This window comes from Solea senegalensis, linkage group LG21 (assembly GCF_019176455.1).
Source record: "Solea senegalensis isolate Sse05_10M linkage group LG21, IFAPA_SoseM_1, whole genome shotgun sequence".
In the NCBI taxonomy this organism is placed as follows: domain Eukaryota; kingdom Metazoa; phylum Chordata; class Actinopteri; order Pleuronectiformes; family Soleidae; genus Solea; species Solea senegalensis.
Window position 1 is genome coordinate 9,824,932 of NC_058040.1, and position 12,282 is coordinate 9,837,213.

A 12,282-nucleotide genomic window follows, 5' to 3' on the forward strand; every position below is an offset into this window, starting at 1 on the left:
CAGATGGAGACATCTTAAGTTGATTGTGCTCTCTTGTGTCTCATAGTCAGGTGTCAGTCAGCTGACAGCACGCGCTCTGTCGCCTATGTGTAAATTCTCATTTGTATTTGAAGTGAACACACACCAAGACATTTGTACATTTATTCTGCATAATCTGAAAGTGTAGTTTTTGTTTTTTCTAAAGACCAAATTTATGAAGGAATTTCTGTCTACTTATCTAGGTTTTAACTTATTTTATTTGTATACATATGTATTATTTTTTGATCCTTTATTATGTAATTGCCTCTGTTGTCTATGTATTCAATTTTTATAAAAATAAATGTATAGAAAACAGGCGTTGTTCACACTGTTGTTGTTCGCTATTTTGTAGTATTATTATTATTATTATTTTTAATTTGTAGAATTTATTGGGATTTTTTAAGTCAAAGTTTTTTGTCTAATTTTTGTTAAATAAATAAATTTTTTGTTAAATTAATAAATATTTTTCCGTCTAGTAAAAAAAAAGATCATATAGTATTGATTGTTTGTTTGTTTTGTGCGCTTTTGTTGTTTAAAATAAAACAAAATAAAATAAAATAAAATACAATTTAGAAAGGAGCGCTCACTTTAATTCCCCTTCGTCCTCGGTAGAGGGCGCCATGATATCAGGCATCCGACTCCCACGTGTGGACACACACAAACACTTCCTGTGTGGAGGATTGGTCTGATGAGCTCAGGAGCAGGTCTGTTTTGAAGTGTGTGTAGAAATGGACGACCTGCCCTCGGACCTCAGAACGTTTCTTCTGAACCACCCTTTTCTTCAGCTCGCAGAAAGTAAAAAGGTTAGCGAGCAGATTATATCTAGTAACGTGGCAATCATGTTCATTTTTTTATGCTAGCTGTGTTGCTAAGTGACCTCATAGCACATGTACAGTAAAGTGGTGTGACGTGCTGCTTGTGGCTAAAGCTAAACAGGAAACACATGTAGATTAAAAAAGCTGTCACCTGTCTGTCTGTTTCAGATCAAATGCTCACTGAATGGACACGAGTTTCCCTGCAACCTGACGGAGCTGCAGAAGTTCACACAGGGGAAGAAATATGAAAAACTGAGCGCTGCAGCAGAATTCAACTACAGCCAGTATGAACCACACATTGTGACCAGCACTAAACGTCCGTAAGGAAACTCTTATTTTACAATAAGTTATGTTATCACTGTTTGAGGAAACACCACCTGTTGACACCTGCAATTGTCAGTGAAGTGGCACTTACAGTGACTGTAGCGTTAAATCTAATATCTAATATCTGTGCTTTTAAGTGTTCAATAACTAATGTCTAAATGATTTTTCAGCAACCAGCTCTTCTGTAAGCTGACCCTGCGACATCTCAACCGGCAGCCACACCACGTCCTCACACATGTCAACGGGAAGCGCTTCAAGAAAGCCTTCTCCAAATGTCAGTACAGCACACATCCACATGCATGGCATGATTGTGATATGATGGTTCTATAATTCACTTTTATCATTATCATCATTATCTCAAGGCACTGTACATAGTAAGACAGAAACCTTTGCAATATTGTAGAGAGAATGGGGTGGAGATGCCCTGTGTGCAAATTTTGCACATAGGGCATCGGTATTGAGCTCCAAGACGGTCTTCAGTCTTCAACTCCACCCCTGGCAGGTTGTACTCAATTCCCTTGTAAGTTGCTTTGGATAAAAGTGTCTGCTAAATGACATGTAATGTAATGTAAAGAAGAGAAACCCAGAGGTTTTTATTTTTTTACATAAAACGAGCTGTTGGATGATTCACACTGTCTCTTAATTTCATTTTCTCTCATTTCATTCTTGTTTCAGTTGAAGAGTGTGTGAAGCAGGGGATTGAATATGTTCCCGCCAGACTCAAACAGCCCAAGTTCAAAGACATGGGCGAGGAAGTCAGTCGGGGAAGGGCCCCAAAACACAGGAACAACGCGTGGGAACCGTCATCCAGTGACGAGGGTCACAGTGACTCGGAAGACAGCATGAGTGACCTATATCCTTGTCAGTATCTCAGCTGCACACTGTACACACGTTTGTCCAAATTTATCAAGTAATGTCCTGCTGTGTCACCAAAGAGTCGGCAAAAGCCAAGGAACGTACACATTAACAAACACGGATCATCAAAGTATACTCCTAAATAAAAAATGTTTTATTTTATTGGACTTGGATAGTTATACTTTCTTATTTTCCCACAGCATCTGTATTCACATTAAAAGACCCAGAAGCAGGTGAAATTTCTAAGGGTGATGGAGAAAAGGAGGAAGACGACTTCCAAACAGACGAAGATGAGGAAATGGAAGTTGACGAGCAGGTGTCACAGAAACGCAAAAAGGTGTGTTTGTAGAATGTGTCCAAAGTAGTGTGTTTGTGCTTGTATTTGTAATCTCTATAGGACCTTTTCTGGCATTAACATTGAGTTTGTCAGGACCATTAGTCCTCATGGTCCTAATGATACAGAACATAATTTCTGAGGTTTAGAGTTAAGCTTAAATTGTGGTTAGTTTATGGTTAGGGATAATACCGTCTAAATGAAACAAAGTCAATCAGAGTCCTTAAAAGGAGATCTGCATGAGTGTGTGTGGGTGTATGATCTATATTGTCCCACAGAGTAAATACTAATAATGCTGTCTTATTTATATCTTTCAGGTCCAGGGTGGTGGTTTTCAAAAGAAACTGAGAAATAATCACTGGAAATCAGGGCGTAAGAAAAATGGTAAAGTGCAAAGTGTAAAGTAAAATACAAACCTGTATCTGTTCAGTATTTTTATACCAGGTATTTTGTCAGACAGCAGCACTGACAACCTGCTGGGTGTAGCATTACTATGTCTCCGGCTGGCTCATCTTTGTATATACGAGCATCACAAATCATGTGCAGTGGATAACAGGTTTTTTGGACTGTTGAGATTATGTTTTCTGTTTCACGAGCAAGAACACGAACATAAAATACAGATCTGAATGGACTTGCAAACCTCGTCTGTCTTGTTTTTCTCTACCAGTCGTTGCCTGTAAAGCAGCATATTGTTTTAAACTACATTCATAATGAACGGAAGGAGACGTACACCAACTGTTGCAGGCTGTATATCCATAATAACAGAATCAACTTTTTTTGTACATTTGAAGTATTTTGAGCAATTTAGTTTTCTCTACAGACTTTCAGCTACACAGTTAAAAGCATCCTGATAATGAGAGTGTCCCTCAGTGCCTTTAATTAGTGCTTTCAGTGCTGTTAATGGTCAAAGTTTGCTGGTGTTGACAAACTGCTGCAGAAACATTTAATCAAGGACAGTTGAGGCTTTTGTGACAATGATTAAATGTGAAGTTCAATGGGCACGGGCCTGAAAAGATTATAATGATTAAAAAAAAAATTCAAATCAGTCAATATCATTCTTGCTAACAATAGATGTCAGATAATAAAAGATTGAATTGTCCTTCCCGTTACCTTACAATGCTAAAATAAACATTCAAAACTGTGTTTGAAGAGAGTTCTATTGTGACCATTACTTTCATAGATAAACCTTCTTCGGGGTATGTTTCTGGCCATGTTAGTATGCGAGCAGGATCTCTGGAATCTGGATGGATTTTAATTTAATTTGCAGAGCTTGCCAGCTATGGCCCATGGAAGAAATTACTAGATCCTCCTGAGTGTGTAGAGCTCCGGTAACTCTGACTTTCCTTGCACACTCTGATGACAGCTTCCGCTTGCTTATACTGTAATTATACATATTCTGTATATAGTTAAAGGTCCAGTGTGTAGTAATAAGTGACATCCATAGATGAGACTGCAAAGTGCAATACACAGAAGAGTCCTCTGCTCACTAATCCCTTCCACTCACTAAAGTACTCTCTCCATTCTCTGCGGTTCCCTCCTAGTTCATGGGTTTATGCATCAGATTTATGTGGGAACAGTGGTTTAGTGATGGTGAGATGAAACATTGAAGCTTTTCATCAAATTGTTTCACTCAAGGGCAAATATTCTATATGATATGATGCACCTATATTAATATAGCATGTGTTTTTGCAGAGATTTAAACTTTTTGAAATTACGTCGCAAGGGAAGATGGAAATAATAAAATAGGGGATGAGGACAGTAAATGTGTTCCTCCCACATTTCAGATGAAAGGCAGAAAAGGGTTCCATTTATTCATTCAAAAAATTAGGAAAACTGGCAGAAAAAGTTGATATAAATATGCTATATAATGGAGAGCAGTGTAGCCAGCGAGTGTTTCTTACTTTGTGGAACCGAGTTACCACAGTTACACAGTTGGGAGAACTATGTCTTTGAAATGACTCAGCACAAATGTGTTGTTAATAGCTTCATAGTTTATAAATAGTCTAAAATGACTGTATCGGACTAATAACAGTATCTGTAGATACTCCAGTTTGTTATATTGGTATCGGACACGAAAAAGTGGTATCCCTAAGGGATGGGAATTGGTATCTGTCCGAAACCGGTCTAAATCACTGGATCAGTTATCAGATGTAAAATCCTATACAATCCAAAAATTCTATATATCGCATGCTTCACTATGCACAGACTGTAAAAGAAATGTAAATATAAAATCAGCAAATGTATATTAGCTGAGTCATGTTTGAGGTGTTTATGTCTTCATTTTGTTTCTGATATCGGTTATTGATCACAAAAAAGTGGTATTACAATAATAATAAACAATAAAATATTTTTATAATTTATTATAACAATACAATTAAATTTGTTATAAAGTTTTACTTTCTTTGAATTTTATGCACTCATGATGACAGACCAGGTGAGTGCACATCTGTAAGCTGCATCAATTACAGAGTAGTGTGCAGCTTTTTGGAAGGTTATAAGTGACTTTTGCTGGGATAAGTTCATTCAAGCGTGGTGGTGATAAATGTATAGATCCGTACTTGTTTACGGGCGGCGTCACGTCTCCGTCTGGAAGGCTCAGTCTACGTGGCATACAGCGGTTTGCAGCAGCACCATGTAGGGGGGCTCTCACACGGTCAGGCTCGTCAAATCGCGGGGCATTGTGGGGCGGAGGCGGCCTTTCTATGAGTGCAGGCAATCGGCAAATGTTCGAGTAAATAAACGTTATCAAATACAGAGAGAGAGGGGACCAGTCCGCGCAATAAGACCGTGTCGAGCCGAGCATTGACAATTAAACACTGTTATATTTATACATCACACGAACATGGGACAGGAGGAGCTCATGAATACGGCCGAAGACGTGGCGGATCAGGTAACTTCAAGCTCGTAAGCTCAGCAGTTGTCCGCGCTAGCAGCTGGTAGCTAGTTAGCTGGCTAGCATATTAGCCGCTAACTAGTAAGTGAGAAAGTAACGTGTTTGCTTTCACGCCTTTAACATTGTTTGTTTTTGTTTTTTTTCACATGTCTCTCCCGTTGTAGTAGGAGGAAAATAATACGAACATGGAATATCATTAATGTAGCAGTTTATTTTGGTCGTGTTTCATTCTGCATGATAAATGAAAGGAGGTGTCAAGACCTGTCATGAGTCTACACACACTTTTACAAACAATAGTTTTTGTCACTACAGTGAAATGTGTAATAACCAGTCTTCAGGTCTACTAGTTGAACTGAGACTTGGTTAACAGGTGTACATTTGGCTGCTTGTTACTGTAGCTAGTTAGCCATCTGGTTTAGCTGCTGTGTATTTTTGTCCTGTGATGCACACATTAATTTGTTTAATTCATGCCTCAGTCTAATATTTTAATTCTTGTCCTCTGTATAGCTATGATTTATGTTCTTATATTTTATATTATATAATATCTTTCTGCGTTGCATAATTAATGGGGTTAGTTTGTGTTGTTATTTCATGAAACTGCGTTAGCCTGTGGCCTCAACAAAGCTGCTCAGGCAAATGTGAAACTGGACTTCATAATCAAATTACTACACACACACACACACCAGGGCTGCTTCTCTTCCTGACAGCAAGGAATCCACTGTTTTGTAAGAAGTGAGCTGAGATGTCAAGATCAGATTTCAGGTCAGTCTGTGTGACCCAAATCAGAGTTTTAGCCAGAGATGGTGTGTTATGTGGTGTACCTTTGTACACTTCGACAGGGTAACTGTTTGGTGTGTGAGATTCATGGCCTTGTGTCAGGACAGCCTTGACGCAACAGTCACCTGTTTAGGACTGTCATTTCAGTATCAAGTGCCTTGGAAAAGACTGAGCCCTTATCAGGGAAAATGTTCTGAATTCCTTACCTCTGTTACATATGATTGGTTCATTTACTACTATCACGGGTGTAGTGTGGTGGTGTAGCATTAATATAGCAACTATAACTATGACATTGTTTGTGTGCTCTGTAACCTGCAAGGCCTATCTTGCACTCTGAGATTTGGTCTATTTCCAGGCTGTTGCTGCAACCTCGGGCTTGTTCAGATTGGTTCGTTGGTTGTCCATTCATGTCTCACTCAGCAGTTGTAGTAGGAGTTGGTAGATGCTGATAGGCTGCTGGGTCCCACAGCACTGATGGACTGATGAGGAGGCTGGGATGGGGGTGGAGGGGCAAGTCACTCCTCCTCTAACTGTTACTCAAGTAACTGAAAATATGGTCAAGAACACAAAGTTGTTTATTGTTTAATTCATGCATGTAATGGCATTTTTTTTGGTGGTAACATTTGGGAACAGCTCTATGTTGTAAGAGTGTAGACAACAACATGACACTGCATGTTTTATACTCTTTCGCAAACCATCACATCAGGTTGTTTCACTGAGTTCCACTTGTTGTTCCTACTTAAGAAGCCTTTGTTACTTCTTATTATTTCAACATGCATATATATATATATATATGTAGCCTCAGGCTTGGGGCATATTGCCATGTATTTCGAGCTCTCATACAATTAAGTGATTGTTTGTTTTTGCATTTTGAATAGTACATGATTTATGACATAATCAGTACAATAGTCATTTTACAATTGTTTTTTTAAGGCAGTTGTGTTTTGTATCAAGAACATAACTAACTGCATTTAATTAAAGCTGTAAAAATGTGTAGTTTGCATCAATTGTAGTTATAAACATGCATAAGTGTAACTTCAGGTTCCACTGTATACTTTTTGTACTTCACATATGGATCTGTGCTGTTTTTAACTGGGTGTTTCTTGGAATTTTCCTCTTAAAGGAATTCTGTCACCTGCAGTAATTCAGTTTAAAATGACTGTAATTGAAGCTTTTGCTTTCAGCATTACAGCTGCTTTGAAATGACAAGTTGGTTCATAACCATCATTATATTGGACTGCATAAATAGTAATTTGTAGCAGTCTGCCTTGAATATTATTGGGTTTTGAAAAAGGAGTTCACCAAATATAATGTTAACTTGTTTCACAGACACGCTTGTGTTATGAGTATGACATGTTCCAGTATCTGTTCTGTTAGTTTCAGCATCATGTTTCTTCTCCGTTTCCTTCCATTTCCCAGTTCTTGCGGGTAACCAAACAGTACCTGCCCCACTTGGCACGTCTGTGTCTCATCAGCACCTTCTTAGAAGATGGCATCCGTATGTGGTTCCAGTGGCATGAGCAGAGAGACTACATCGAGAGTACCTGGAGCTGTGGCTACTTCCTGGCTACATGCTTTGTGCTGCTTAACCTCATAGGACAGCTTGGTGAGTGACTGGGTGCTGGGTTAAGGTCTCAACTGATGAAGAATCTGTTGTAGGAAGTTGTCTGTTTGAGTGTTTCTATTGGTATGTGATTTTGAATAAATATGTAATTATGTTTATATTTATTGATTTATTAATTATTTTGATAGGAATTGAGATTGCGATATGATTCATGATATCAGGGAATGGTAATTTTTCCATCATTATTCTCATTTTCATTCAGGAAAACATAAGTAAAATAATACCTGCTGTTGGTGATGTTCTCCTCAGTCTGTAGAGGTGAAGACAATAATTCATCTAAAATTAGATTTTGCCACACATTTTGGCTTTTACAAATATTGCGCCTCCTGCGATTTTGAAAGTTGCAGTAGGTTGCATTGTGATTTCGGTAAAGTGTTGATTAATTGTTCAGTCCTATGTGACACATTTGCAAAACAACAATAAGAAGAGTGAGTAAATTAGGCAGATTATATTACAAATGGTTTTGATGTTTACGTATGAAACTATAGAAAACACAATGGCTAAGGTAATTTCTGTTTTGAAATTGAGAAATTGAAAGCTTTTTTGAAGCTCTTTTTTATCTCTCAAATCGCAAAGACGCTCAAAAACCCTTAGCAGCTTTTGCGTAATTGCACTTAAAGCCATGTCAGATAGACAGAAAATGTTTATCATGATGACCTTTTTGGTCGTATCACCTTGCAACAAGTGCGTCTGGTGCAGTTCAACCACATTGTGTCTACAGTGTTGCGGAAAGTTGTTCAGCAATCAAAAGTGAACAAATAGTGAACTTAACCTCTAGGTTATAAAACATTCTGCTGATAAGAGTTCAGAGAAGACTGATGTGACTTACTGTTAAGAATCACAATGAATGAACTCTGAATTGGCTCAAAAGAAAATATGTTGCACTGAACTTTGATAAAGCATAATCCAAATGTTGTATTTATTGTGTATATACTGTGTTTTTGAATTTATGTCAGTGATATAAAGTGACTGCATTTCCTTTACTCTTTGAGTATGATGTCTTTTTACATTTTCTACAAGAATCAAAAGTAATTTTCTGCTGAGATCTGCCAGATGTTTTATCTGTGACTGTGATTATCATTATCTGGGAACCAGAGGAACTGTGGTTGTTTTTATGTGCACTTGCAAATTTAAATTCAAGGCCACACAAAAGGTAGTACTCACTTCAGTGATCAAAACTTGCCTATAATAGCTTTGTCTTCTTGTGTCCTAACAGGTGGTTGTGTCCTCATCCTTAGTAGAAATTTTGTACAATATGCCTGCTTTGGATTATTTGGCATCATAGCACTACAGGTGAAAACAACTACATTAATAATAACATTTTAAAAACAAACACAGCAATGTGTCATTGTGTCTAATCTAGAATGTGTTGTCTTTTTTTTTCTCCACCAGACTGTTGCGTACAGCATTTTATGGGACCTTAAATTTTTGATGAGGTAGGTGTCACCCAGCTTTACTTTTTTTTTTTTATTATGTTGCAGCAGCTGATCAACTACCAAACATAACAGTCTGAAGCAGAATCGTTTTAGCATGTAATTTCTTGTGATTTTCTACTGACTTGCGACTTTTGTTGTGAAATTATGCTGCCTATGATTACAGTTAGAATTAGCTTTCTCAGTAATTAATGTAGTGCTGCAGAAACTAATTTGTGTGTAGTGATTGTCAACATGAACACATTTCAGTTTTCAGGGAGACACGGAGATATAAAGTTAATATAATTAATGTGGACAGGATTTATTGACACACAGATGATTCATTTTTTGCTTTTCAGTCAGTGCTGATATTTTGATTAGCAGACCCACCTGAGAAAACCTGATAGCATTAGCTTGTTTCCATTTAAGTGCTTGTCTGACACGTCCAAAAATAACCCCTCCCTCTCTTCTCTCACAGAAACCTTGCCCTCGGGGGTGGTCTGCTCCTGCTGCTGGCTGAGTCCCGTTCAGAAGGAAAGAGCATGTTCGCTGGAGTCCCCTCCATGGGAGAGAGTTCGCCGAAGCAGTACATGCAGCTGGGCGGTCGAGTACTGCTAGTGCTCATGTTCATGACTCTGCTGCACTTTGACTCCAGCTTCTTCTCTGTGAGTCCTGATGACAGCAAACTCCATACTTACTTGTTTGTTTGTTTTTAGCCACGGCCAGTTGTTGTGCTACACCAGTACTTCTCAAATAGTGGGGCGGGGGTGAGAGGCAGGGCAGGACAACTCATACAGTGGTTTATACAGATAAATAAATAAAAATGATCAGGTTCTCAATAGTCAATAATAGTTCTTTTACCTTCGATTAATCCTGGAAAGTCCCATTGAGATTATTAATCTCTCAAAGGGAGAGCTGATGAAGAAAACACAAAGTTCCAGACAGAAATGCAGTAGGAAATAAAAATAAGGATCTCAACTCATTCATTTTCAGTTCTTTAAGGTTATATTTTTTTAAATTTGGCATATAACTGATAATCATGGTTTTCTCCTGGTTCTCCGGTTTCCTTCCACAGACCAAAAACATGCAGATTATGCAAATTGGACACTTTAATTTGACTGTAGGTTTGAGAGTGGATGGTTGTTTGTCTCTATGTGGCCCTGTGATGGACTGGCATCCTGTTCAGGGTGTATCCTGCCTTTTTCCCCAAGTCAGCTGGGATTGGCACCAGTGACCCACATGACCCTCATGTGGAGGATAAAGCGGTAGAAGATGAATGAATGAATGAAAACTTGAGTTGATACTCATTGAAAAAAGACAATGTTGGATAATACTGTATATAGAGAGAGTGCTCTTATGCTCTTTGTTTGAAGGGTCAAACACTTCAAGTTCATTATGGTAACCCTCATTGTTAACCCCTTTACCTGTATGTTCCTCTGCAGATCCTGCAGAACATGGTGGGGACTGCTCTCATCATCCTGGTGGCCATCGGCTTCAAAACTAAGCTGGCAGCGCTGACCCTTGTTGTGTGGCTTCTGGCCATCAATGTCTACTTCAATGCTTTCTGGACCATCCCCGCCTACAAGCCCATGCACGACTTCCTTAAGTATGACTTCTTCCAGACCACCTCTGTCATCGGTGGCCTGCTGTTGGTGGTGGCGCTCGGGCCTGGTGGAGTGTCCATGGACGAGAAAAAGAAAGAGTGGTAATAGTCAAAAGGGGGATAAGATGAGAGGATTTCTCAACACCACTAACTTCCCCCCACGACCGGGACACAAAGACCCTCCCTCTCCTCCAGTTTCCCACCACCATGGTACACAGTTGTTTTTCTAGTTTTTTTTTGACAAAATCCACAGAGACCATCTCATTTTTTTGTCTATTTCCCAACAACCTACTGTTTTTCTTTTATTGTTGGTCAAGATAATGCCTCTTTTTTTTTCTTTTTCTTTTATAAGAAAACCATGAAAAAGCCAATGTAATTTAAGCAGCAAAGAACAGATTTAATGGATAAGTCGAAGAGAAGATTTATGTCGTGTTCAGACGATGATTGAAAATGATTTATTGTATTTTATGGGTGTTATTCCATACATTTATTATAGATTGATTTTCATTTGTTCTGGATAAAACTGGCCAAGTGGAGAGGGTGCAGCAGTGTGGGTCGCCCCATGGATTCTGATCTTTCTGTCATTGGACCTTGGAAGTGTCTGTGACTAAGTCACCAGGTTGATTCTGAAATCCCAGGCACGTTTAACAGCAGCTCGCGTTGACTTTCCAGTTTTTATCCCCACTTTTTTTCCTTATAGTTTTCCTCTCTGATCAATTCATTACATGTACACCTACAGTCTCAACCGACTCTTGTTCATGTGGAGCTGATACAGGGATGGGGGGTATGTACATTGTATAGTGGTGGATTGCAGTCATGCTTGATTGAAATTTTCAGCACCGTTGTTAGCTCCAGGACTTGTCATTGGGCACTTTGTACTGTACGTCTTTGACAAATGCCTGACTAGAGACTTGTATTTCATGGGTGATCGTAGGGGGGAGGCTTAATGTTTGTGAAGCGCCATATTCTGCTCTCTGGAAAAGCAACAAGTACGAAGCAGAGTCACTAGTCACGTGAACTTAAGTGTTTTCTTTGCCCTGTGTAAGAAAATTTAAGAAATATTAAGTGTATTAATTTTCAGAAGTTTATATTGTATTTTTGATCATATGTTTTTTTGGTTTTGAACATTCATGGCGAAAGAATAAAAATTAAAAAAATATATATAACAACAAAGTCACTGTCTCATTGAAGGTGCTGCAGGGAGCCTCTGCTGACAGCATTTATTTAGGTCAGTGACTCCGAAAACATTGACCTCGAATGGACAAATGCAGAACAAATTGACTGCAATGGAGTCCATCTCCGTACAAGTCTGAAGATTTCTGTGTCTTGATTGTTGCCATGTTATTTGTAGGGCTACTTGCTGAAAATAAATACTTCTTGTCATATTCTCTAACTTAATTACATTATAAGGTGGAGCCAATGATGGACAGATGTCTGGCTGGTTCTGGACTGATCTAATCAGGTTTGACTTTAAAATCAGATTACACCTTTGCAGCGGAAGAAATTTGAAAGGCATTGATTTTTTTTTTGGTAGCAGAAGAGAAAGTCCTTGGCACATCAATCTTGAGAAATTAGAGATGTTAGTTATGATCATTTTTGTTATTTTAGATACTTTATTAATCCCCTT

At 38.5% G+C, this 12,282-nt stretch overlaps 2 protein-coding genes across 2 annotated transcripts; both read left to right on the top strand.

Moving 5' to 3' along the window:
* Window positions 1–664: 664 nt before the first annotated feature.
* On the top strand, window positions 665–2,985 carry surf2 (surfeit 2). Its single transcript, XM_044011842.1, has 6 exons — window positions 665–821; window positions 1,002–1,153; window positions 1,328–1,431; window positions 1,833–2,018; window positions 2,213–2,349; window positions 2,664–2,985. Exons 1-6 carry the CDS (start codon window positions 747–749, stop codon window positions 2,751–2,753), a joined length of 744 nt encoding a protein of 247 aa, XP_043867777.1. The 5' UTR covers window positions 665–746; the 3' UTR covers window positions 2,754–2,985.
* Window positions 2,986–5,004: 2,019 nt separating this feature from the next.
* Window positions 5,005–12,038, top strand: surf4 (surfeit 4). The gene is made up of 6 exons (XM_044012988.1): window positions 5,005–5,236; window positions 7,436–7,622; window positions 8,857–8,933; window positions 9,033–9,076; window positions 9,531–9,717; window positions 10,495–12,038. Exons 1-6 carry the CDS (start codon window positions 5,189–5,191, stop codon window positions 10,759–10,761), a joined length of 810 nt encoding a protein of 269 aa, XP_043868923.1. The 5' UTR covers window positions 5,005–5,188; the 3' UTR covers window positions 10,762–12,038.
* Window positions 12,039–12,282: the final 244 nt, after the last annotated feature.